The sequence below is a fragment of the Myodes glareolus genome, chromosome 21 (assembly GCF_982192425.1).
Source record: "Myodes glareolus chromosome 21, mMyoGla1.1, whole genome shotgun sequence".
Classification (NCBI taxonomy): Eukaryota; Metazoa; Chordata; class Mammalia; order Rodentia; family Cricetidae; genus Myodes; species Myodes glareolus.
The window spans coordinates 35,214,552-35,242,344 of NC_142046.1; the positions used below are offsets into that span (position 1 = coordinate 35,214,552).

At 43.4% G+C, this 27,793-nt stretch overlaps 1 protein-coding gene across 6 annotated transcripts in view; it reads right to left on the reverse strand.

Moving 5' to 3' along the window:
* Neb (nebulin) overlaps window positions 1-27,793 on the reverse strand; it is a 182,921-nt gene that overhangs the window by 144,402 nt on the left and 10,726 nt on the right. For 5 of the 6 annotated variants that reach the window (XM_087899948.1, XM_087899947.1, XM_087899945.1 and 2 more), the window contains exons 8-27: window positions 25,203-25,307; window positions 20,097-20,201; window positions 19,473-19,580; window positions 16,907-17,023; window positions 14,661-14,765; window positions 14,466-14,573; window positions 14,259-14,363; window positions 13,694-13,792; window positions 12,405-12,509; window positions 11,341-11,448; window positions 11,146-11,259; window positions 9,877-9,978; window positions 9,677-9,784; window positions 9,484-9,588; window positions 8,387-8,485; window positions 6,099-6,203; window positions 5,469-5,576; window positions 5,274-5,387; window positions 2,364-2,561; window positions 75-182 (exon numbers count right to left, since the gene is read on the reverse strand). In XM_087899948.1, the coding sequence (XP_087756074.1) occupies window positions 75-182; window positions 2,364-2,561; window positions 5,274-5,387; window positions 5,469-5,576; window positions 6,099-6,203; window positions 8,387-8,485; window positions 9,484-9,588; window positions 9,677-9,784; window positions 9,877-9,978; window positions 11,146-11,259; window positions 11,341-11,448; window positions 12,405-12,509; window positions 13,694-13,792; window positions 14,259-14,363; window positions 14,466-14,573; window positions 14,661-14,765; window positions 16,907-17,023; window positions 19,473-19,580; window positions 20,097-20,201; window positions 25,203-25,307 (2,226 nt within the window). The remainder of the gene's footprint in view (window positions 1-74; window positions 183-2,363; window positions 2,562-5,273; window positions 5,388-5,468; window positions 5,577-6,098; window positions 6,204-8,386; window positions 8,486-9,483; window positions 9,589-9,676; window positions 9,785-9,876; window positions 9,979-11,145; window positions 11,260-11,340; window positions 11,449-12,404; window positions 12,510-13,693; window positions 13,793-14,258; window positions 14,364-14,465; window positions 14,574-14,660; window positions 14,766-16,906; window positions 17,024-19,472; window positions 19,581-20,096; window positions 20,202-25,202; window positions 25,308-27,793) is intronic. The other variant, XM_087899946.1, reaches the window with a different exon arrangement.

The following is a 27,793-nucleotide window of genomic DNA, read 5'->3' on the forward strand; positions in this document are numbered from 1 at the left end:
TGGCCAGAAAGGGCCATAGGCAGCACTGCACTCTAATGGGAGGCAGCCCCGCTCTAGCGCACCAGTGGCCATACCTCGTTCAGAATGTCCGAGGCTCGCTTTGCCTTTTCCATCTCCAGGGACCCGAAGGGCACCCAGCCACAGCCCTTCATCCAGCTGTTGTAGTCCGCTTTGTACTCCACCTACAAGAAAGAGGAGCCACGTTTTCCTTCACTGTTATTGTTACCCCAACGATGGCCATTTTACTCAGGGTTGTAAAGATGTTTGAGCAGGCGTGTTGCGTCACACATGAACATATTTTTGGTGATAGCTTGGAACACCTGGAGTATTGCTTTCTAATGGCCATGTCCTCCACGTCCCCCTTACGTTTAACTTAATTGAAACGTGTAGAATTGTGATATTAATCCAGAAAATGCTTGATTCCAGGCTGTATTTCAAAGAATAAATGGAATGATGATATTGGGACCATTGGCTGCAGAGGTTTGTGCCCTGGAATACTAAGTGTTGTATCTCTGTGACCAAATTAGGCCGGTATTGATGACGCATAGTTGAAGGCGAATAATCTTGGTCATTTTCTAATAATGTTTGATGGTAGTTATTTACCAAAGCCCTGGCACGCACTGTCCTTCATGTGTAGTGACCATCTTAGAAGGGCTTCTGCATTGGCCAACAAAGCACTTGGAAATAGTTCTTGTTAATTTGCTTATGGAGACAGCTATTATTTGGCACTCATATTATGTGGGGACAATCACCAGGTGCCATGAAGATAGCAAGGTCTTCTAGTCATCGGACCATAGATGACACCCAAAATTTATCTCTAGAAATCAACTGAAAATTCTTGTTCTTTAGAATGGATCTTAAAAAAAAAAAACTGGAGTAGAAAAAAAACCCAATAAACCAACCTTGCCTCTGGGGACCTTCAAATAGAGTTGTATTTAAGACACACAGAAAAATTAAAAAATTAAGAAACAAGATCCTACATATTGCAACTGTCACTGGTAGTAAAGTGGAGATGAGAAATATATATAAATATAATATGTATTATTATTATATAATATAATATATATAATATATATTATTATATATATTATATATTATATATATATTATCCTCAGATATGGACCTAACAAAATCAAACTATCACTCTGTATTTTGATAGTCTAATAGAAATTCCTGCCTGGAAATTATCAGACTGCTTAGAAAATAGAACAAGTTAAAGTTTTACTCAAGGATGCTGAGTTCATTCTGCTCACAGGTTAAAGCCCCTTGCTCTTGCCTTGGGATGGCAAACACTTGCAGAAACTGCCTAAAAGAATGATTTGGGCAGCTATCAAAGGTCATCTTGCAGATCCTGGTCACCAAGAAAGGGATGCTTTATTTGCTGTCTGCGAGCGTTGGTATATTTTAATTTCTTCCTGCAGACATGTCTGCGATGGGACTCAGAGACCGGCCTTAGATTGTTGCACTGTCACCTGACCTATAAAAGTTGAACTTTCCAAAGCATGAGCTTGGGTTTGTGCCCAGGTGCTATCAAGCTGAGTTTCCCATCTCTCCGACTGCCTGCTTGGTTCTGTGCTGACGGTAGGAGTATAAATGATTCAATCATTGGAAAAATAGTTTTGCAGAAAACTAAAAGACTGTCATATGACCTAACAATTTGACTTCTGGGTTATCTACCCAAAAGAACTGCAATCAGACGTTGACAGGACAATCGATTACTTATGGTCACATGTACAATTCCCCGTAGCTAGAAGGTGGGAGCAAGCCAAACAGTTGCCAATGGAAGAGTGGATACACAAGACGTAGCATACATTGATAATGGGAGATTGTTCAGCTTTCAAAAAGAAGAAAACTCTGACAAAAGCTGTAACAAGGTTCAACCTTGAGGGCACTATGTTAAGGGAAAAAACTCAGTTTCCAAAGACAAATACTGTATAATTCCACATATGTGAGGGGTCTACAATAGCCCAACTTACAGCAACGGTGGTTTCTGGGGGCCAGAAGAGAGAAAAGGGGATTTACTGCTTAATAGACAGCACACTTTGACCTTCTGGACCATCTTTCTGGCCCTTGGCATCCATTAAATACTCAAAACAATTTTTGTTTTACTCCAGTTTAACAGCCGAGGGCTCTCAGCTCAGCAAGGCTGCTAACTTTTCCAGAAGGAAATAGTAACAGCACACACCAGACACAGGTGTCCAATCCCGAGGACACGAACTTCTAAGAACCAAGGGACCATTTCCCTTGGATCTCCATGCTTCCTCACAAAAGGCAGATGCTTCAGAGAGGACTAAAGGCCAGGCTCGGGCTAGATCCTGTCCCGTCTCCCCTTCCAAAGAGGGGAAGAGAAGGCCGCTACTCACGTCGCTCTGCAGCGCGTACGCCTTCTTCGCGAGGTCCACACTGATGCTGTCTGGTGGGTAGCTGTAGTTGTGCAAGACGTGCTTGTAGTCCACGTCACTGGCAATCTCCTGGGATTTCTTAGCTTGGGTGACTTGGAGCATATCAAGAGGGGCGGTGTAGATCGTCTTTGACTTCTCGTAGTCTTTACGGTATTCACGCTGGAAGAAGAGAGCATTTAGTCCCACTCGTTCTTAATGAGTTCTCATGACAGTAGAGTAAGTGTAACTTAGAGTAATAGGTGCAAACATTTGAGTAATTACTTTGCCCCAAATTTGTTCTTATATCATCTTATATCATCAAGTTCCTCTAGAAAAAAAATCATATATGAATCTTCCCAAATTTATTTTACTTTTCTCTTCTGACATTTTAGACAGAGTGTTGCTTGTATGGCTCTGGCTGGCCTGGTACTATCTATGGAGCCCAGGCTGAAAACGAACTTACGGCAGTCCTCCTGCCTCAGCCTCCTGAGTGCTGGGATTACAAGCATGAACTACCACATCAGCTTCCAAAGTTTTTCAGCCAGAGAACAGCTATATCAGTAAGCTCAGGGGACTTTTTTCTGCCTTCTTACATCTGGTGGGATGTTATTTGCAGGGGTTGAGTTCAAAAATTATAAAACCCAAGCCCTGAATGATGAATGGAAAGCTTGGGAACGCGCTGTGCCACGCCAGCGCATGTTTAAAGCCTGTCCCATAGGAAAGGGACGAACAAGGCGATGCTGCAGCAGCAGCTGTGGGGAGGTGGGGGAGTGGGGGGAGCGATTTGCTGGACTGTTCAGACGCTCATGTTTATGTTCTCAGCAGCTGACTCATATCAGCATCCATAAAACGCTGTCAAAACACACCACGGAAATCCTTGCGCATTTGTGTTGATTGCCGAAATATTATTCACAATAGCCAGGAAAGGCAACTGCCCTAGCTGTCCATCGGCAGTCAAACGGATCCAGAGAACATGGTTCCTCTACACAATGGAATTTTATGTAGCCGTGAATAAAAATAAAATTAAGGCATTTGAAGAAAAATGGATACAAATGGAATTGTTGTGAGGAAAAATAAGGCAGGCTCAGAAAGGCAAATTCCATGTTTGGTCATCTATGGTGCCTAAATTTAGACTTTGTGTGTATATGTGTATGTGTGTGTGTTGGTATATAGGTCACAAACTTCAAAGGGGGTGAGAAAAAAGAAAAGTCCTTAAGGAAGATGGGAAACAGAGAGGGTAATGGAAATACAGATGACAAGAAAATAGAGGGGGAGTGTGGCAGCTTGACAGAAAATAGCCCCCCTAGGTTCATAGGGAGTGGCACTATTAGGAGGTGTGGCCTTCTTGGAGTAGGTGTGGCTTGATGGAGGAAGTGTGTCACTACGGGGTTGGCTTTGAGGTCTCTTAACCTCAAGCCAATTCATTTCCTGCTGCCTGCCAATCAGGATGTAGAACTCTCAGCTCCTTCTTTAGCACCAGGTCTGCCTGTGTGCCGCCATGCTTCCCGCCATGATGAGAACGGACTGAACCTCTGAACTGTAAGCCAGCCCCAATCAGATGTTTTCCTCTGTAAGAGTTGCCATGGTCGTGGTGTCTCTTCACAGCAACAAGCTCCTAACTATGTCAGGGAGACTAGTTAGGACTCAGAAGGAATGAAGCAGGTCAGAGGGCATGGGCAAACATGAAGAAAGGCAGTGGGGAGGTGACGTAAGGAGAACAGAGTCTGATGACACGGTCATGTGTGAAGATGCCATGATGGACATGGTCAAATTGCTTTGTGTGCCAACCTAAAAAAATCCATTCTAAAAAAATCATTGACGATGCAAATGACTTTAAGGAAAAAACCTCCTTGCTAGACACAGCTTGGCATTAGCCTGGGCTAATGAGACTGATGGTGTCTTTCGGTTGCAAATGTCAATCAATTAATAAGAACTCACAGGTTGATTTTGCACCTAGTGCTCTAATGCTCTCAAGGACAGGATGAAAAGCAAACCAATAAGAATACTGTAGGTTTCTGTGGCATCGGTGTGGACTTGGTTCTAGCTTTTGAACCTGAAGGCACACAGAATGGTGGAAACGCAGAGGCATTGCAGGAGCACTGTATGATGCTCACAATAACGATAAAGAAAGCACACACAGATTATTGTGTGCACACATGGTTGAAGCAAGTAAATGATACCCACATCTTCCTTCTTCACCATGGAAACCAGTGTTTGAAAGCTATGCCAAACACTGTAGCCACTCTTAAAATATCTTCTAAGCAGTATGGACGGTAATTGGCAAGAACAGCTGCTTGTCTCTCTATAGTAAAAATAACTAGAACAGGATAAATGACCCATGGACCACTTTTATGGAATCCACAAATCCCTGAAATCAAGGAAATAGGTATGATGAAGAAAATGTCCTACAAAGGTGGTCTGTATTTTATAAATCATGTTTTAAAAAAGGCTTAATCATCAATGGAATTTTTTCTTAGGTGGAGACCACTACCAATTATTAAAGGCAAGTGTAAGCATTGACAGCCATACTTGATTTTATATTGGAAGTTCATCAGTTTCTTCTAAAGACAGTTTTCAAGTCAATTTAAAAGCTACCTTTCAATTAGATTTAAACACCTTCGAGATTTATTATAGGAGGTTTTGAGAACAAAAACTGATGCTCTGTTAAATATTAATGCAGAGTCTTCAAAGTGGAACGAATGTCAAACACCGCCAATAATTTCTGTTCTCAAAGGTGAGGCACGCAAGAGCCAGGGCCCGCACTACCTCTAAAGCTCCCAGCAGGTTCTTATGAACTTGAGGGCCCAATGGGCGCAAAACCATCCACCTGGAATCCTTCCACACCCTGCATTTGGTCAGTGAAACCATCTTGACAACAGGGCAGACACTCACATCGCTCTGGTTTTTGGCTGTCTTCAGGGAGTGCAGCATCTTGGGGTCATCGTTGATGCTGAGGGCGCCAATCATCTTGCCTTTGCTCTTCTCATAGTCCTTCTTGTACATCACCTGCAGGGACACCACACATCAGCAGGGACATCCCAGGCCAGCAGCCCAGCCCAGCCCAGCCCAGCCCAGGGCCACACTCACATCGCTGGCATTCTTGCTGTTGGCCTTGGCTGCCAGCAGGGGGATGGCATCCACCTTGATGTCAAACTTCTTAGCTTTGCTCTTCTCCCAGTCTTGCTTGTAGACATTCTGGGGAAGTTTCAGAAAAGAAATTATTAAATAAAAAAAAAAGACATTGGTAACAGGTTAATCCAGTGAACATAAAAAGAATTGAAAGTTTTTAATCTACAAATTTATTTCATCTATGAGTAATTTATTAACCAAATTGTAGTATAACTATTGGTGTATTATATAGCTTCTCCTTCTACACCACTAAAATTATAGATAGCATATTCTGTTTTAATTAAGAACATTCTAGAGCCCCTTGTCTATACCATCAAAAACGATATAACCAACAACCACTTAGAAAGGGGAAAATGAGACATTTACATGGGAGAAATCTCAAGAACCCTAGAAATTATCAAACAGACACATGAGAGAATGCTTGTGATAATAACGGAGGCCATGGACACGACATCTGATAATGAAGTAGGTCTCCAGAACCTGGGCCACGTAAAGTCCCCACGTCCACTGCTGACCATCTCCACAGCTAGCAGCGTGGAGTCTAGCTCCGCGTCTTCCGGCAGACTTGTACTTTCTCCCCATACTTACATCGCTCAGGTTGTAAGCGTTGACTCTGTGCTGAATGAACTCCGGTGCGTCTGCTGGCACGTTACACTTGAATTTCTCACCTTCATGCTTTGCTTTGTAATTCAGCTGGGGGGCGGGGAGAAGGGAGAAGACATGTTGCTGTGGGCTGACTGTGTGCCCCAAGGTTCATGAAGTTGAAATGTAATCCCCTTAAGTCATGTGGACGCTATTTGACAGGAGGTACCTGTCAGATGTGAGTGGATTCATCTGCAGGAGTGGCTTTATTACTCAAGGGAGCTCTGGGGAGGGCTTAATCTGCATCTCCCTAGGCAATACCTGCACCATGTCGTGATTCAATAGGAAGCCCTTGTCTGAGCTGGCACCAAGTCCTTAGACTCCCTAGTCTTTGGAACTATGAACTAAGTAAACCTCTATTCCTTTTGAGGGATAAGGAAGTGGTTTTAGAAATAGCATCTTACCATATAGCCCAGGCTACCCTCAAACTCAAGATTCCCCTGCTTCGGCCCCTCAAGTGCTGAGATTTCAGTCCAGGGTCACTTCTATACTTTATAAGTTACTTGGCCCAGGTATTTTTTCATAGCCCAGAAAATGGACTCAGCCGATATTCAAACAGTTCAAAGCAGGGATTTCCTTGAATTTGTGTAAGACAGTATTGTGTCTGTTTAAGGAACATGCTTCAAAGAGCTTCTTAATCTCGTCAGCATCTCATTCCCGCTCTCAGGCAGACTGTGGGCACCTGGACTTCACTTAGACATTTCGTGGCTGTTGCTGTACAGTAGACATGCTAATACATGCCTCACTGACATCACAAGGATGGGCTTGGAAGGCATGAAAATGCAGTTATGGAATTCTGTAGTCAGTGCAATAACAACACCAGAATAATTCCCGGGGGCAGCTTAACCCAGTTCTAAAGTGCTGGCCACACCGTCGCTGCTCCAGGCTTTCCTCAGCGGTCTGCCCAGAGTGCTCTTTCCGTGGTTCCTCTCCTTGCCATCCTAGCCTAGCTTTTTATTAAAGTATAGCTGTTTTATTTCCCGTCCGTTCTCTTTCCTTCCTTCAACTCCTCCCATGTCCCCTTACTCCCTCTCAAATTCCTGCTCCCTTCTTACTTCAGTTCCTACTATACATACACACAGGCACACATGAACACACACACACACATGCCTAAATAAGTATGACCTGTTGAGTTCATTCAGTGCAGCCTGCATGTACATGATTATTTCAGGGCTGAGCGCTAGTCCTGGATAACTATGGGGTTCCTCCCTATGTGGGGTTCCTCTCTCTCCCACTCTCAGCACCCCTAACGGTCAGTAGTTCTCTGTCTAAGGGTGGGGCTCCCAGAGAATCCCCCTTCATGTTAGCCTGTCTGTTGGTATCATTGTCCAGGTCTTGCATAGCTAGCCATACTGTTGAGGTATCAGGAGTGAAGCTTGTCTGTCATTTCTAGGAGACACAATTCACGGCAGATTTCACGGTTCTCTGGCTCTTAACACCTTTTACCCACCTCTTCCTCCATGTCTCCTGCGCCTTAGGTACAGGAGACATGGAGGAAGAGGTGATGTAGCTATTGGGCTATCTTTAATTTTAAAATGCTTTAAATTACATTTTAAAACTATTTTTGTGTGTGTGTGTGTGTGTGTGTGTGTGTGTGTGTGTGTGTGTGTGTGAGAGAGAGAGAGAGAGAGAGAGAGAGAGAGAGAGAGAGAGAGAGAGAGAGAGAGAGAGAGAGACAAGTCTGACAAGAGGTCAGAGGACTACTTTTGGAAGTCAGTTCTCTACTTCCACTACGTAGAAGAAGATCAGAGATTGAACTCAGGACATCAGACTTAGCAGCAAGCACGCACTGAGTCATCTCAGTGGCCCCCATATTTTAACTCTCTGTTTCCCGCCAACTGCCTGGAGTAATGCTTTGTTATAGTACACCTTTTTTCTTTTTGCAAAGTCTTTGTGACTTTACCAGAACAGGAATACTTCCCTTTCTGCCTGCCAAATGGATACCTCTGCTGCAACTGTTTGGGGCACAAAATTCTAGTGTTTGTGGGGCACATTTTAATAAGTAAAGCAATCGTATGAAAAAAATTAGTGGATTACTTAAAACTCTCAGTTACTATATTGCTGTGTATCAGTCTGCTGGGGGCTGCAACTCGATCTAGCAGCTTCATTTGCATTTTATTAAGCAAAATCTGAACCGTGGCATTAACGGCATGACAGAAGAATCCTTGAAGACACTGAGATTTCCAGTAAGCCATCCCTGGGTCGCCCCCTCCGACGTGAGTCAGGACACTTACATCACTGAGCTGTTTGGTGTTGAGCTGGGCTTGCAGCAGCACGGGAGTGTCGGTGACTGCGGTGAATTTAGTCTTATCAGGATGCACTTTGTAGGTGTGCTGGAAGAGAAGACAGCCTTCGCTGATGGTTCACACTGTAATTTTCTATTCCTGTTCGTCCCACACCAATGCACGGGACGTTTCCATCCAAAACTTTGCTTTCTTTAGTTCTGAAAAACCGGTCCGATGCTAGAATCCTCGTCTTCTCTTTTTCTCTTTCCCTTCTTTCATCTCCCCCCTTCCCCTCCCAATGTTAAGCTGTAGATGTGTAGCATTTATACTAAAATATAATAACATTATTTTCCTCCATTTCTTCTCCCCTCTGTCTCCTTCTCCCCACTCTCTTGGTTTTTCTACATTTGATATTAACCCAAAGGCAGAGAAATGACTGAGTTTTCTGTTGCATCTATGCGGCTGAGATGCCTCTGCATTGAAACTTGTATCCAGTCAGGGCTGTACTTTGAGCTATGAGTTCTGCACATCCTACCCTCCCTTCCTGTTTGCATCCTCACCCTCCCAGCACATCCTAGTCTCGTCTTCTCTCAATGTCCCTTTCTCTCTCGAGATTGTTCTTTCTGCCCTGATCTGGGCATGGCAGAATAGTCTTGCTTCAGATTGCCTGGGTCCATCTCTTCCTTGTTCCTAAGTGTTTCTTCTTCACTGCCTGTCTCTTCCACTCCAACAGAACTTCCTGAAGAGCAGGTCACCATGGTACCCTAGTCTCCAGCATTGAGGACAGTGCCTGACTCATGCCCTGGTGTCACTTTGTTGGGCAATGAAGACCCTGATTATGACAAACCTGGGTAGTGTCCTTTTGCCCTGGATTAATAGCTGTACATACTAATGAAAATATAGACATTAAACCTGAAAGAATTTCATAGCCAATGGACTTCTTCTTAGTAATTCTGGTGTTCTCCAATCCTACCCTCAAGGCCCAGTTTAAATAAAATATCATATCCTGACTACTAGGTGAGAGCATTTGAATGCCTATGAAAGATACCACTAGATGTCACAAGCATCCCACACCCAGTCTGAGGAACTCAGGGCCGCTGACTTACATCTTTACACTGGTCCAACTTCTTGATAGCTTCGTATTCCTGAGTTATCGTCTGAGGGAAATAGCACTTCCCTTTGTCTTCTTCATATTCTGCTTTGTAGCTCTTCTATAAAGCACAAGGACAAAACCAATCAGGATGGCTGCTGCTCCCAAGCAATGCAGTGGCAGGCCCGAGTCACTGGCTGCAAACTTACGTCACTGTTTTGAGCTGTAACTTTCATGCAGTGTGTATGGTATGGGTCCTCAAAGCTGCCTACATAGTGGCCCAAAATATTCTTCACGTATGAATCTTTATATTTTGCCTAGTAGAGAAAACAATGCTCTGCGTTAGCAGTGATTTTTCAATGGGCAGGAAAAGCCGTCCCGCCCAAGAGGCGGGCGTGGCCCTCCGCACCTCACTGAAGTTCTTCAGAAGGGTGTCGAGTTGATACTTAGGGGTCTCACAATAATTCATACTCTTGGCCTTGGTCTTCTCATAGTTTTCCCTGTATAGCCTCTGCCAAAGGAAAAAAGAAAAGTGAGCAAAGGAAACTATATCTCACACACCAACAGCCGCCAGGGGCATTGCCAGACTTGAAACAATGGGACGGGATGGTGATGTTTTCTTCCACCGTTTTCCACCACGAAGAAAGGATACCCGTGAGGCTCATGTCTTGTATGATACTAGGTGCTAACGATGACAAGTGTTCATATTGCCCATCTCAGTATTGCTCAGACCCAAAGAATGAATGTTGCCACTCAAGAGAAGTTCTGCCTTGAAATAACTCCCCCACTTCCCGATGCTTGAAAAACATGAATTACTTAAAAAAATAGGAGTTAAAAAATTGAAGTAAAATGAGTCCCAAGGCCTAAGAAGGGCCTGAGGACACAGGCAGTCCCACAAAGTCATGAGCTCGGCACTTGGTCCAAACGCATTTTGTCATACCCCTAGAAGTGAGCCTTCCCCGCTAACCTACGTTCCCTGTTTAGCAGCTGTCCTTGAACGATGGCTTTTTGGATTTTTAGTCCTTTAATGTGTACATCTGTCACAGGCTTCTCCACACTCCCTTTTAATTTTCTCATATAGGAACCTCAAAATACACTCAATAAAACAGGGAATCTTGTAAACGACATGAAATATAAGAATTTCTTTCTTATTAGGAATTACAAAGGCAGTTTCAGTAGTTTTTTTTTTTCTAAAGTCAGGATTAAAATCTTCACAATGAAGCCACCATTTATAAAATTCTCAAACTGATGTATCTTGCTTTGGCATTCATGCCTCAACTGGGTCTCCTGCTTTGTTTCCCAGTTGGTCTTCTCACTTGCTGTCTGTTTTCCGAGTAGCCTTGCAAATACCTTAGTTCAGGGCACTGAGTGGGTGCGCACCCACACTGATACTAGGAACACTGTTTATACTAATATATTTAGCCCATTTCTGGGAAACAAAGAAGACAATGTTTCTAGGGTTTGTTTCCTCCTCATAAAACAAAGGCTGAGAGGAGATCAAAGAATCAAGCTTCCCAGAGGAGAATGACGTCACAAACGGTGAGTCTCAGCTAACCATAGCCCTCTCCACATTTAATTATGTGAATCAGGTTTGAGTGTAGGCTGACATCCAACCCAAGGCTATATTAATTAGTAGGGTACCCACATCAAAACAGAGCGGTTTTGCAAAGATACTTACATCGCTCTGGTTTTTGGCTGTCTTCAGGGAGTGCAGCATCTTGGGGTCATCATTGATGCTGAGGGCGCCGATCATCTTGCCTTTGCTCTTCTCATAGTCCTTCTTGTACATCACCTGCAGGGACGCCACACATCAGCAGGGACATCCCAGGCCAGCAGCCCAGCCCAGTCCAGCCCTGCCCAGGGCCACACTCACATCGCTGGCATTCTTGCTGTTGGCCTTGGCTGCCAGCAGGGGGATGGCATCCACCTTGATGTCAAACTTCTTAGCTTTGCTCTTCTCCCAGTCTTGCTTGTAGACATTCTGGGAAAGGAATTAACAAAAGTGAAATGCCTGTCATCACATTTGAAGACCAAGGCTAGGCTAACTCATTGGTGTATTCCTAACAGAAAATAAACAGACCTATTCATGGTCTAGCAATTGTGCATATTTAAGGTAATTCTCTTTAAGATGGAGCTTCTAATTCTAAGACTAGGTTTCTTGTTCTCCATCAGAATCTTTCAAATTAGCCCAATTCCAGGGGCCACACTAATATTTGAGCCCAGAACTAAAGAGTAGAGAGTGGTCCAAGCATGCAGCAGTTAGCTCACTCTTGGTGGTTTCAGGCATCGCTTTTGTTTGTCCTTTAAATCCACTCAGAGGTCATTTCATGAATCATTCTACTGCCCAGATAATCACAGTACTTGTTTTGGGAATTACTGAAGAAGTTAAGAGGGTAATTTAACTTTTCTATGAAATTTAATTTGGAAAATGAAAGCTGGCAATGGATTCCTGGCCTTCCGCCCTTTAGATCCTCAGTGTTATCATTAGCATAAGCTTTCTTACATCTAGACATAAGTCTAATTTGTGTAAAACAGGATACTATAGGCCTGGGGATTAAAGGAAATCATTTCTAAAAAAGATCATATACTAGGAAAATTGAATTATGGCGTAGTATACATAAATGCGGCTGGCAGATGTAACATTAAGATTTACAATGAAACACACACTCGTGGTGACATTCTAGAAGCTGATTAGAAACCATTAAGGTTACTAACAATTAAATGAAGCTACTTACAAAACGGCTACACAGAGGCAGCAGGGATATGCAAGGTCAGCTTAAAGGGACACTGACAGAAAGGTAGAAACATGACGTGAACGTCACCGGTGCTTCCTAGCTTCACCACTGAAGTCGTCATTGAACTACAATGAAGCAACTCAAAACTCGGCACACGGCTAGCAGTGTGACCCCCATACGGTGCGGTCCACGAGGCACTTACGTCACTCAGGTTATAGGCATTGACTCTGTGCTGGATAAAGGCGGGAGCATCTGGAGGTATATGACACTTGAATTTTTCACTTTCGTGTTTGGCTTTGTAATTCAGCTAAAGAGCAGGAAGCAGGGTATGGGGCAGAGAGAGGAGGAGGAGAGAGAGAGAGGGCGGGGGGGAGGGAGAGAGAGGGAGAGAGAGAGAGAGAGAGGGAGAGAGAGAGACAGGAAGAAGGAGAGAGAGAGACAGGGAGAGGGAAAGAGAGGGAGTGGATCGTTAAATTCAGAAGAAAAAGGTTTACGAAATACAAAACCTCCTCCTTCAGGCATTTTGTGAAATAACTGAAAACCATCACGAGAGCGAGTGCTTAGGAAAGTCACCGTGCATGCTGAACCCGTGTCCTGGGCCCTTGTCAGCTGTCACCGTGTCCTTCACAGTCCCCGTGGCCTCTGCCACAGTAGGTGACAGAATGAGGGGGCTCTTCATGCACATTCCTCTCCACGCCTTTCACAATTGGCCTCGTTGGTTCAGATACACTGTCCTGGCGTTCCTGTCCTCACTGATGCCACTTACTGGAGACCCCTTCATAAGTGTCACCTGGCATATATCGTGCTTACTGATACTGTGGTGGACCTGTCATCTTGGCCATAAATATACTGGGGTCATTTTTATTTATTTATTTATTTTTTAGGTCAAGACAGGCATGGAGGTTCATACAAAAAGCTCATATGATAAAAGTTATCTCTAGGTTTCAGTTTTCTAGAAAGGTAGCTGGCAAAGAGAAGCCTGTATGCTATCTGGTCTGCTCCTGACTGTATACTCAAACCACGTCTCCTACCATGTTGATTTCCAAACACCTACAAATTATATAAGAGAAAGAGGTACAGAAAGATGAACTCATTTGAATACTTTGTCACAAGAAGCTGGGCTGTGAATCCATTTTTAGAAGTTGTGTTCCTTTCAATAATTTAAGCTATACTGGTTTCTTACTAAGAGTTTTTACTAAGCATTGTATACTCAAAAAGCTTCAGCCCATCCAGATAGAAAGATATTTTAAATGATTACAACTATATAAACATCTACTCAAAGGTAATGGTTTTCTAATCAATATAATCAAACAAGAAGCTGGATTTTATCAGCTGAGAAGGTAGAGGTAGAGCATTATTCTCAGCATGAACAAGACTTGAGGTTTGAACCTAGAACTGCAAAATGGAATGAATTGGATTTCTGCATAGATTTATGAAATGCCTCCCCACTCCCATAACTGCTTCCCCAGATGGGTACTTAGAAGGACTTACGTCACTCAGCTGTTTGGAATTGACCTGAGCTTGCAACAGAACGGGAGAGTCCGTAACTTGAGTAAACTTGGTCTTATCCGGGTGGGCTTTGTAGGTGTGCTGGAAGGGAACAAAGGAGTTTGGTTTAGTGGGGTTTGTGATGTCCAAGGTGGTCTCTGAGTCAGGAAAGAAGCTGTCCCGCCCCACCCTGATGAAGCTGGTGGCTAAGCAAACATTTAAGGTTATTTGTTTTTAGCTGGATTGCAGTTTGTCTGAGAGGCGCTCTTCTGTGACTATGAAGAACGACACCATGTTTTTAGATTCCTGACAGCTCTTCACAGCGATGAGCTCGCATTAGCTCTTGAGACCTGGGATGCCAGCAGGAAGAGAAGTATGTCCTCCACAGAATCGTATCTTACAGCTGCCTTTCTTAGATATATTTGTAAAGTGGTCAGCATTGTGGAAGCATCTCAGCCACTAGATGCCACAAAGGGCAGCGACATCTGGATCAATGTCCCCGAAGTAGGAAGCATCTGGACTGAAGGAGGACGAAGGACTTTGTCACGAGCTCACTCTGTGAACGTACATCTTTGCACTGGTCCAGTTTCTTGATTGCTTCATATTCCTGGGTGATGGTCTGGGGGAAGAAGCCTTTGCCTCTGTCCTCTTCATATTCTGCTCTGTAGTTTTTCTATGAGGGAAAGTAATCAGATACAATGATCCAACCATCGTTTTATGCTTTAAACCCACAACATCTTATTTAGAAAGTGAGAATGACAGCCTTAGGACTTACGTCACTATTCTGGGCTGTCACTTTCATACAGTGTGTGTGATACGGGTCCTCAAAGCTGCCTACGTAGTGCCCCAAAATATTCTTTAGGTAGGAATCTCTGTACTTAGTCTGAAAGACAAAATGTATTCCACTTGTTAATTGGCCAGTGACTTATTAAATAATAATAAAGACAACGGGTGACGTGATGATACTTACATCACTGCTGAAGTTCTGCAGTACTGTATCAAGCTGAAACTTCGGGGTCTCGCAGTAATTTATGCTCTTGGCCTTTGTCTTTTCATAGTTTTCCTTGTATAGTTTCTGCCAAAGGGGGAGGGAATCAGTTAAAATAGATCCTGTCACTCCCACGCTGATTATAACGCTCATATTTTCCAACACCAGACAAAAGGAGAAGAAAAGATACCGTCCGCCAACTACCTTAGAAACCTACAGTCAAACACTCCGTGTCATGGCGTTATTAGCGATGATTGTAAAACCTGAGATTTTGACAATTTCAGAAGCTTAAGAAGCCAACATGCTACCCCTAGCTGAGCCTCGGTGGCAGGCTGGGTCTCTGAGCTTCTCTCTCTCTCTCTCTCTCCTCTCTCTCTCTCTCTCTCTTTCTCTCAGCATACTCACTTATTGTGCCCCAAGTACGCAGAGGATATGATAATGGCTTTATTATTTTTCAAATAAACTCTTATAAAAAGTTAAGTAGAAAAGCACACAATTAGGCTTCGTAAAATAAGACCCGTCTGAGAATCTGAAGCCTGAATGAGTCACCACTAGTTCTCCTTCACTGCTAGCATCTATGTTTAGCCTTAAAATAACAAAATCAATCAGTGGTTGGTTTCAAGGGCACGGCTGAGAAAGTGGGCCATCATCACTTTTTCATGTTGAGTTTTCAAAGTGTCAATCCATCCCTGCTTCTAGCAACAGTGGATCTGAGATGGTTTGTTTGGTAAATGTGCCCGTCATTGGAAAACAAAGCACTTCGTGTTGAGGTTACAGCACAGCCATTTGGACAGATGAATTAACACCTTATTCCTTGCCCTCCTGCTCCCCAGACACATGCACCCCAGTATGCTGACATAGTTCAAGGGTAGAGAAGCATTAACCTATCCAGGGAGCTATGTAAAATGTTTGAATCTTGGAAAAAATTTTCATATAATCTGTTCATATAAAACCTCAATTTAGCCTGTGTATGTTTATTGTGTATGTATTTTGTTTGTTGTACATGTGTACACTTCAGATGTGTGCATGTGTGTGTGTATGTGAGTATGTGTGTATATGTGTCAGTGTGTGTACACGTGTGCACTTCAGGTGTGTGTATGTGTGTGTATGAATGTGAGTGTGTGTGTATACATGTGAGTGTGTGTGTATGTGTGTGTGTGTGTGTGTTTTAGTCAAATTGGTAAACTGATCTTGGATCTTTAGTTTTCTAATACCAAGCACTGGCTTATTTTATCTATTTCAACCCCAATAGCTTACTTGGGAGAAGTAGACAGGTACCAAGTCAGGGGACATTTTCTGAGTTAAACGTCTGCAGGTGACAATTTCAAGTGCTAGCTCTGTTTTTGAAGGTCTTCCTTTGCCTGTTCAGAAGCCCAGCACAAAATGCTCCATGCCCACAAGGAGCCCCAGATGCTGGAATCTTTTAAGCAGATGAGGACTTCCCTGCCCTTTCAATTCACTCCACTGGCTACAGATAGTAAGGCATGTTGTGTTTAGAGACCCTCAGCCTTCTATGGCTAGTCAGCTCTGCTGCCACTCTTCCTCCAGAACCTTAAAACACTAGCAAAGCTATACAGGTACACAGCTATACAGGTACACAGCTATACAGGTACACAGCCATACAGGTACACAGCCATACAGGTATACAGCCATACAGGTATACAGCTATACAGGTACACAGCTATACAGGTATACAGCTATACAGGTACACAGCTATACAGGTACACAGCCATACAGGTATACAGCTATACAGGTATACAGGTATATAGCTATACAGGTACACAGTTATACAGGTACACAGCCATACAGGTATACAGCTATACAGGTACACAGCTATACAGGTACACAGCTATACAGGTACACAGCTATACAGGTACACAGCTATACAGGTACACAACCATACAGGTATACAGGTATATAGCTATACAGGTACACAGTTATACAGATATACAGGTATATAGCTATACAGGTACACAGCTATACAGGTACACAGCCATACAGGTATACAGCTATACAGATATACAGGTATATAGCTATACAGGTACACAGTTATACAGATATACAGGTATATAGCTATACAGGTACACAGCTATACAGGTATACAGCTATACAGGAATACAGATATAAAGGTATACAGATATACAGGTATACAGGTATCACACAAGGAGAAAGACTCCATCTCTCATGAAGTTAAGGTTATAAAAGATCCGTGAAGAGAGTTGACTTACGTCACTGAGGACATTTCCTGCTGCCTTCAGCTGCCTGAGCAGTGGGTTCTCTGATGCAGGAAGCACATTATAATCTGCTTTTCCTTTATTCTTCTCATAGTCTTCTTTGTATTTTACCTGTGGGATGAAATGAAATAAGAAAGAAACTCCACAGGTTCTTTTGCCCTCGTCTCCATTATAGCAATTATGACGTGGTGCCACAAATCAATTTCCTCTTTGGGAAAATGGCAGCTTGACATTTTATCACAATACCCAGAGTAACTCAGAGCAGCAGTACAGAAACTGCATGAGTTTCCAGGAAACTTCTTCTTTTCATTCCGTTATTCATTCAAAAATATCAGAGGGGGTTGATTATGTGCCTGGCTCTGGGAAAGACACAAAAAAGAACAACATATGGTCTCTGTCCTCGAAAGGAGGAAGGCATGTAAATATTGGGGGGAAGAGAGAAACACAAATAGTGACAGCACATCGTGCCCCAGATGTCTGCTCTTGTAGAACCTCTACTCAGCTCCCAACTTCCAGCCGCCATCTGCCTGCACATCTGAAAGACAAGAAGCTGGGAGCACCAGCGCCGCCTTGATGCCTTTCCTACAGCCACGCATTGAGCAAGCATGTATTTAATACACAGGCGGGAGAAAAAGGAGCCAGCTGGGATGAATGGTGGCAACCTCAGCTTTCTTTTCCCTTCCCATTTTGTACTTTAAATCCCAATCATGGCAGACGCTGCAAGTTTGAGATGGGGAAATTAAAAAACTCTGAAAAGGAACATGTCCACAGTGATCAAAGCAACATGGTCTTGAGGCAGAACATGATCTCGAGTCTGACTTTCGCTTGGGAAGTGGAACCAATGAAGTCTGAGGAATCCTAAACGATTCACTACCTTTACAAGCTGCACAAAATGCGGCCCATCAGCTCTGTCGACAATGACAGGTAACGCACAACTGAAACCCGGATGTGCCACTCTGGGTGGCACAAGGCGACTCTACAGGCTTTTCAGACATGGGAGACCTGCACAACCTTTCTACCTCATGGGATTATAAAGTCCCTGGCAAAACAGAATTGCACAGAGAGGATATTCACAAACCCTACCACGCCACCTGCATCTGTCATATGGAAGACCTGTTAGGGCATATGGCGATGTCATCCCTCCTCTTACAGACCAGCTCTCCCCTCCTTCAAGGGCATCATTCCAGCTGTTTCCTCTCAGCAAATCCAATTTTCGGTTGGATTTTCCCATCAGCGTAGCAGCATGGAATTGTGTGTTCTATCTTAAAACATTCCTTGTTACTGTCTTTTTCATCAGCGACCATTCATTTTCATTACCTTCCTTCCTTCCTTCCTTCCTTCCTTCCTTCCTTCCTTCCTTCCTTCCTTCCTTCCTTTCTTTCTTTTAAGAAAATTCTTGAAAGAATTCAATATACTCTGACCTTCAGTGGTTTCTTCTTTAGTATTCAGTCAAGAGCCTTCTCCAAGTAAACTCAACCAACTTATTCTTTGGGCTGCCAGTGACTCTGCATTAGCAAACCCAGGTAGAAACACTTGGCACAAATGATAACTCCATCCTCCCCCTTTATTAACTGTGCACACTCCTGCTACCTCTCAACCAGGTTCCTGTCTCACCTGGGAGCATGTCAGGGTTCAGTCGGTGGAGCTGTCTGCCCATCATAACTCCTTTGTGCTGTCCAGTCTCAGGACATTATTTTCCACACAGTAATGTTCCCCAATTTTGTGTAAAATTCCCGTAAACATTCTTTGAACCTCCAGACTCATACAGTCAACCGACCAACTTCATATTTCCACCTGAGAATCTACAAGACATCTGAATCTAACAGGTTTGAAGGTGAACTCCGGTTTCACTAAGAATCACCTTCTCTTCCTGTAATCGTCCCTGTATCCTTCAAGGGAAACCCCATCCAGCGAGCTGCTTAGGTGGAAATCTTTCCCTCATATCTCACACCCAACCACTGTCTCACACTTTCTAAGTGGTGGAGTCTTGCTTTCTACTCTCTGGCAGGACCAGGGCTCCAGGAAAGGCAAGGGTCAAACAAGTTTACTTGACCTCGAAGTTCATGGTTTTATAAAAACCATACCACTTTAAAATGTCAAAGCATAACCTACTTATCAAAGTCACTCTACAGGCTATCTGAAGAAGTCCATGGGCATCTGGTCTTTTGGGACTAGGTTTTTCACCCATCAGTCAGAACACAGGCTAGTGACAGTGTTGAGCATGAGGCATGTGACTTCATATAAAGCTACCAATTATTTTTTTTTCTGAGAGAAGTTCTGCTAGCTGAGATGATTACCTTCATCCTTCAGGCCAGCAAAAGGCCCTTCACTCCATGAAATAATGAAAATAGTGATTAGGTGCCATTAAGGCTTCTTTTGTGATGCCAATATAATTTTCATTTTTTACTGTTTTTAGGCAATCTCCTTTACACTGGTCTCACCTTCAGTAATTTCGCTCAGGATCTACCCGGCACCTTTTTCATTATATACGAGAGCCGGAGTGAGGGCAAGCTCACCCCACTAAAGACATGAAGGGATGGGAAAGCATCTTCATTTATACCTTGCTGGCTGCAATTCCAGCCTGTTTGTTCATTTTGTACTCAGGCGTATCCGTCTGCATGAAGTAGATCTGGTCTTTCAAGTTCTCGAAGTCTTCCTGATACTTTCTCTGTGAGAGAGTAAAGACACAGGAGAACAGCTGGAGACAAGCTTCAGGACAGAGCCCCTCAAGTCTACACCCACCCTTGGGTTCAGGCCAGTCAGGTCACAACTGGAGACGGATGGCATTGCCAAAATGTCCATCAGCTTAACAGAGATCTGGACAATTAGAACAGGCTTGGAGAACAATGGGAAAGGCGCAGACTTTGCGGCCCACTGAGGAAGAGCTCTGGAGAACCAGAGCAGATGAATGAAAGAAATTAAGTCACTCAATGTTATAAATGCACAATTTTGTTCAGCAGGGAAGAATAAACTGAAAAGAGCCTTTCTGACTCATGCTAAGGGTATTCTGTAATTACTAAGAGGCTTTCATTAGGTTGTTCCTATGGAAGTTGAGGTAGAAATCATGCAACACGGTCAAAATAATATCTAGCATTCCAGAATTCCACGAGCTGTTGCAAGCAGCTGGAAACTGTCAAAGACAGGGGTCCCCTCCCAGGACATCTGGCCCTCACTCCCTACTTACTGAGCTGAGATTATCGGCGTTCATTCTGGCTGTTGCAATTTCAAAGCAGGGTGTCTCGCTCCATTTGCCTTTGACTTTCTTTTCATAGTCTTCCTTATATTTTTGCTGGGGGCAGAAAGAAAAGAAATGAAACAAAAACAACATCCAAGAGTTGACAAATAGGAATTGAGGAATAGTGTGACATTAAATATCTTTACCAGGCTCACATTAGGGTCTCAGTAAACAATCTCCAAGTAATCTTGCAGTGTGGTAACCTTACACATCAAGAAAGTTGACTTACGGGGAATAGAGAAAGCCAAGGAGAGGACTATCTCTCTTTGCTGACTTTAGGGACTTAGAATTGAAACCAAAATGTGGTGTGTGGAAGTTATCTCATAATCGAACCCAGGTATACTATTGTGAACTGTCTTGACTCATGTATTCTTGGAACAGAATTAACCTAGCCAACCCCATATCTGGGCCCATGAGGCAAAGCTAGAGCAGGGTTAGGGCAATTCTCCTCCTTGGCTCATAGAGCTACGCTAAAGACATCATCACTGACTCTCAGGTGGCTTGTATCACGTATACCTCCACCACACTCTTCATAGAAATATAAAGCCCTTCTTTGTCATACCATCAGTACAAGCTCTAATGTACAGAACCAATGTGTCAGAGTAAAAGGAAGTACAGTTTTCCCATAAATGTCCTATTTTCTGTCTTCGCAATGGTTAATATGCCAATTATTAGCAGCAATTTTTATAGCTGTTCATTTTAGATCTCCAGATCTTTAGAGCCTATGACTGAACACTGTCATTACCAAAGATTTGACTTAGCGCACTAACAATTCAAGTTTCTCAACTGGAAGGATGCAGTATTTTACACAGAACACTGCTAGCAAGATGAAGCAAGATCACACGCTTTGTGTATCTATGACACTAAACAAACGAATGGAATAATAATTATAATAATGACAATTTTATCATGAAGAAACTGAAGAAAAACTGTATGTGAAGTGAGAGAGAGAGAGAGAGAGAGAGAGAGAGAGAGAGAGAGAGAGGAGACAGAAAGAGAAACTGAGTCCTGCTAAGACTCAGATTTGCCTTGTATACTGGGAAGGCAGATGCTGGAGAATCTTGAGATAAAACCAGGCTACATGGAAAGACCCTACCTTAATGAACAAAACAGGGCAACAAAATATGGATTAGACTACTGATTTAGCTATCTTCCTGTGGTGGTTTGAATGAAAGTCTCTGTCTCAAAAAACCAAAACCAAACCATACAAAACAAGAAAAATATACAAAAAAAAAATCAAAAGCAAAGAACAAAGTAGGACTTTGGAAGTCTTCTCAGCTTTCATCTTCCAGCATTTGAGTCGTCATGGGGTTCTGGGCCTGCATGCAGAAAACCCCAGGAAGCTCAAGGCTTCGGGCAAAGGAATTAAACCTGGTGCACTGCAGAGTCAAGACACAGAGATCTTTGTAGGATCAAGCTGAAAAGCAGCGGGTGCTCGTATTGGTCAACCCTTGGGCTATAACCAAGACATAGGTACTGTGTGTATGGCTTTACTAATGGGAACTGAGAAAGGGTGCAATTCTCACCACAAAGATAGACACTGGTTTTTAAGAAGATAGTTAAACAAAATGAACAGAGTACAGAACCACCTAGATGCCTCGTCCAAAGTCCCTCCTCCCTTCTGGCTCTCCAGGAAGAAAAACCTGCTATTTCCTCTCGCAACAGGTCTGGCTGCGAATCCATCACTCATAGCCTGTTCCCAAATCCTCCTGTGTTGGTCAGGGCTCCCAGTGCATGGGAGTGGAGGTGGCTGGCTAACTGCTGAGGAGGGTGCCCTTGTTCCCCTTTATGGGCAGGTAGCAAGGAGGTCAAAGGAATAGACTTCTAACCAGAAGAGTGGAGGAAAAGGCAGGCAGTGTCCCTGCGGGAAGACATATCAAGAGCCCAACATCCAACTTCCTGTCTGATCCTGAAGCTTTCTCCTTAAACTCCGCCCCTGCTCTGCTGCAGCTGGAGCTGATCAATGAGAGCCTGGAGGAAAGATGTGATTTAACTTTCCCTGCAACTTTCATTTAACAGAGAAAGAACATTTGGTCGGTTCTGAGCTCTGAACAGATTTTGTTGCGGGAGGTGACCACATGCTAGCAGGCACAGCGGTTGCTTCTCTGAACTGTACGTAGCCCCTCCTAACCACCAGTCGGTCGAGGGAACTGGGCTACAAATTAGGCTCCCTGGTGTCTTGCTTAAACTCATGGCTTCACTTTCCATTTTCCAGATCGGCACCTGCAGTTTTTATGTGGTTATCAAACGAAAAGAACATGAATTGAGTTAATCACATCTCTTCTTTTCTAAGTAGCTCAACACTGAGCCACCTGTTAGTTCTGTTCACAGAGAAGTTATCATTCAGAGTGTTGGGGGCATCTTGACTGGATTTTTTTATCGGCCACAGTTGGTCCAGAGTTGCTTTCATGTCTTTATATGGTGCCTTATGGTGAAATCCATAGGAGTCTCCCTAATTCTACGCAGCAGAATATTTCAGAAGATCCAGGCTCCACGCTATCTAGCAATGTGCTACTGCAAAATATATCTCTTTAAGCATCCTAGATTCTACTGAAAATTACTGGAGGGAAGCAAAAAGGCACAGGGAAACAAAAGGGACTTCCCAATGTTGTGTGCAGAATCCACTTCCCGGTCATGGTGAGTCTGTTCTCTCTCCTGGAATATCTGTTATAAGAACAATTCTCCTGGTCCACCTCAGTTAGAATCACAGAGCACACCTGAGCGGTGCTGGCATGAAGCTCAGGATTTTGGCAAAGACAAAGGCAAGAAAATACATTCTGAAAAGGACAGCAAGGAAGGCTTAGAAAGAGAACGTGATGTCAATACAACCATATAACCAGCGTGTGATCTTTACCAGCTGAACAGGAGGCTGCAGGACAAGCAACGGACATGGAAGACATGGTTGGCAAGGATGGCTGTGTCAAGGGTTTAAATGTCTGAAAGTGAGACAACGAAGGAGACATTTTTAACCTCTTTGGGGGGGGGGAGAGGATGCAGTGATGGCGACATGGAGAGCCAAGCAGCTTGACAGTGGGGACGACTTGAGTAGGGGAGCATCACAGAGAAGTCACCCTTGGCAGCCTGGGCCTCTTTGTTGGCTGTCTGGTCACTGGATGAACAGCTACGATGAACAAGACTTCCCTCTAGACAGGCTGGAAGTTTGATGCACAGTAGATACTGAGAACTTGGAATCCGAGTAAAACTACGATCAATCATGTCACCACGGCCAAATCCAGTGACCTTCATCGACAGCCGCTCTCCCTTGGCTCTCATTGTTCCACAAGGTCAAGCCCAGGTTGGCAACTCTTTCCACATACCCGGTAGTGTGTCACCCAATCCAGCCAGAGTGTGCAGTCCAAAATACCTATTATGAAAGCTATCCCAGAGCCATATTTCTTAAGGCGCAAAGAGACAGGTGGGAAGCTAACTTTAATATGGTTTACTGAACTCAGTAGACCCAAAACACTACCATTCTAACGTGCAACTGGCGTTAAAATGATGAGCGATTTTACATCCTTTTTAATTTCATAGTAAGCATTTAAAATCCAGTATACACTTCCCATGTGGAAGACTCTCGGGGTTAGGGAAATGAATACATGGATGTCCTCTTCCAATTCATATGCTGGATCCTCAGCTCCTAAAGAGATGGCCCTTTGTTTTGACTTTCCATTTTCTGGGACTTTGAGAAGCCAAAGTCTGCTGTTTAAGATTCTCTGCATATGATGTTCTATTGCAAGTCCAAATACACTGATATTCTCTCTCTCTTTTGTTTTCCCTAGTCACATTTGAAGTGCTCAGTTGTCAGGTTTGTGTAAGGTCTGGCACACTGAGAAACGTAACTTGAGTTTTATTTACTGTTGGGAGGAGTGACTGCAGAGAAGTTTGATACTTAAAAAAAAAAAAAAAGAAAACCAATCACTTTCTCCACACTGCATGCTCAGATCAAAGAAAGAGCTCTATCTGAACTGAGACATTCTTTAAATAAAAATCAAAAATAGATTAATTTTAAATGACCACTTAAAAACAACTTCTTTTCCCAGAGTTAAACTATCTTTCTGTTCCATCCTTTTTTCTCCCCCCTGCTGCGAACACACCCAGCAGCCTGTCTGTTATGCACAATCCTCCAGTGAGTCTCTGCTTAGCCCTGGGGGAAAAGTAGGCTGCTAGTGTTCTCAATACTTCTACTATTCTTAACCTGGGTTTTACAGAAAGCATTCTGCGAAATGAGGAGCTAAAAACACCGCAGAACAGACTGCATCATTGATAGCTTTCCTTTCTTCTCCTCTACTAAGAGTCCACCTCTACCCAAACCAACTAAACAACAACAAAAAATTAGAACCCTGAAGTTTAGCAAAAACTGAAGCAGAAGAAAAAAAAACTGAGTGTCAACTTTCAGAAGGGGAAAAAGAAAGCAGCCAGGTCCCCAAGAAAGCACCCTTACTGGACCAATTTGCAACAGGACTTAGCCCGGCCTATATACCAGCCGAACACTTGTCTCTCCGCATTCCTTGCCACAGCTGCATCCTCCTGAACTACTTTGTTTGGCTAAATATAGGCAAAATAAGCAGCTCGTTAGGGCTTCAAAGGTCTGAAGTGCTGGCCCCAGCAGCGCCCACTGCGCCATGTCCGAGAGCACACTCGCACAGTCGCGTGAGTTCACGTCTGAGAGTGTGAGGGCAGAAATGGCACAGTGTTTCTCTCCCTGCCGCACGAGTTAAACCACAGCCTCCTCAGAAGGAAGTAGAGTTAGGCCGTGACCTACGATTCTGTCTCAGAAATTGAAATGTCAAGTGGCACTAAGCCACTTTGTCTTATCAAGAGGTGACTGTGACATTTAAGCTCACTGAGTCATCGAGTTGGCTGACTACTGACATCATTTATGCTGGTGGCGCATGTTCTGGCTTTGGTGTAAAAGACTTCGGGGAGGGGGTCATATGCAAAAATACCTCTAGTGTTTGTCATTCTTCTTCAAGCTCACCATGGGTTTCTCTCCCAAATGGTTGAAAAAAGCTGAGTAGGTTTCCAAGAGAGACAGGATCCCCTCTGTGTGCGTACCTTGCTTACTTGGTTGGTTACTTTCTTGGCAAATTCTACATCCGGAGGATCCGGCAGGGACGTGAACTGAGTTTGCTGTTCGGTGAGTCCTTTTTTGTAGGCAATCTGTTAAAAACAAAAGGCAGGGACGCCCATCAGCGTTTGAAAAAGAACCCCCCTTTTCACGTTCTCTGCATTCGTTGGCATTTTAAACGAGGCCAATGTTTGTGCTCTCAGTCTTTAATTGTCATGCCCCATCTAGCCATGACTGTCCTCTGGTTTGGATGCGCTGCCTCGCAGGCCTGCCATTCATTTCTGTTTCTGCGAGTCTTCTCTCCTCTCAAGGATGCTTGGTCCTAGACCTGTTTCTTTGCATCTGTCTTCATGCCATCCTTGGTAAGGGCAAGTTTCTCCTTCACTGGCATCGTCAACTCTTAACCCACATGCCTACTTAATGCCTCCATTTCTGGACCAACTTAATTATATATGTAACTATATATAACTACGTAACTATATATAACTATATATAAAACTATATCTATCTGTCATCTATCTGTCTGTCTGTCTGTATGTATGTATGTATGTATTCTTTGCCCAGGGTGCTATCTATCTATCTATCTATCTATCTATCTATCTATCTATCTATCTATCTATCTATCTATCTATCTATCTATCTATCATCTATTCTTTGCCCAGGGTGCTATGTGCTATCTATCTATCTATCTATCTATCTATCTATCTATCTATCTATCTATCTATCTATCTATCTATTCTTTGCCCAGGGTGCTGACTGGTTCAGAGGAAAATTACACACAATTACTGATGGGACAGTGCTAACATTGTCAGTGGGGTTAAGAAGGACATATGAGCAAAGTTTATGGGAGTAAATCTTCAAGCCACGACACCTTGCTTGAACCCTATAGGTCATCTGCCCAGTTTTCTTCTCTGTGAACTGTGACTTGCCTGGGGCTGTGTGTCTAACATTCTATGACTTTACGATGTACAATCACCACTTTGTCTTCAGTGGACCTGGAAGATCCCATGATGTGCCCAGATTTCTGGAAGCAGGTCTCAGCTCCAACACTTCTGTAAGTCCTCAATAAACTCTATGCTACTCTGATTTTCCCTTTTGTAGAGAAAGGAGAAGGCTTTACAGTTCAAACTTATCTCTGTCCTTCTGGTTCTGACCCCAAGGAGAAGCGCCTCTCACAGGGCATGGTTCCTGAACTCTCTGCCAATCTCTCACTTGCATTTTGTACCAAGCTCCATCCATTGTAGCTACTATGTGTCACAGCTTCAATCTCTCCCCCTTTATACCTCCTTCCTTCCAGCCTATAAAAGCTTCTATTATTTAAAAGTTTGGTATGCATGAATCATGGACTGCTTCATCCCTTCTTTCCTTTCTCCCTGCCTTCCCGAATCTTCTAACTAGAGGGAGGGGTCGGTCACTGACTCCAGCAGAAGTCTCAACTTGTCTGTCACAAAATACCTCTCATTCAACATGACAGCATTTTTTTTATTTATAATAAAAAGGAATTCTTCAAGAGCACAATCATGTTATACTTAACTAGGCCTAAGTATGTCTTTTTAATAACATTGACCTAGTATCTGTAACAAAAGTTTTCACGAAAATCATCAAATTAACCAGGATATAAAAGTTTTTTTAAAGTCACACAATATATATGAATTCCCATGTTAAATTTAAGTGCATAAAAGCCTTATTTTAGGCAAAGGGCAGGTGGAATTTTCCATGACTTAGCGAAAGTCCTTAGGGAGAAAGTTGTATTCAAATAGAAGAAATGCTTAGTAAGACTGACAACCTGTCAAAAGCTGTCTGAGAAATCATATCACCAAGTCCTCGTATTTCAGGACCCATGCTCAGAGTTCTGCCTAGTTAGAATTCTGAACTCCAGATCAGTCTAAAGATATTCTTAGTCTTTAAAACTGATTTCTCTGTATTTAGAGAATGGGAAAGCATAGTAAATAGTATTTGGAGAGCTGCAGAAATAAGGTACAGAGAAACTGAGTGGCTGTAACCTAAGCCCCCGGCTTGAAGGCTACGTGCCCGCACAGGGGTATGCTCCATGGACAACAGCTTGCTCTGGTGGCTGAGCTAGGGACTGTAAAACTCATGTTGCTAACAATAGTATTAATAGGCACACTAGTAATCTGATACTTGGTGCATACTTGGCCAGCAACAAAAATAAAAGCTATGCCCCAACTGCCAAGCATTGCGGAGTTAAGAGTGGAGATTTTACTTCATTGCTGTAAGTTCTTTCCTGTGTGCATTTCTGCAATATCTTAATTGCCTTAACGACAACTGTCTTAAAGACAATTCTTAATCTTTATTTGATGGGTAAAGGAAGGTGTTCAGAGAGCATCTTCTTGGACACCTCTCCCTAGGCCTACATGACACGGCATTTCCAGACTCCCCTTCAGCTTCTCTGTGCCCTCATCTTGTGCTGGCTTCTTCTAGGTGTTCCGAGTGTCCTCCAGGACTCTGACCTTGACCATCCACTCTTCCACTTCCATCATTCCCTGTCTTCAGCCGTCACATTTATTCTGATGACTTTAGACATTAGGTGTTTATCCTGATCTCACCACCACGAGGA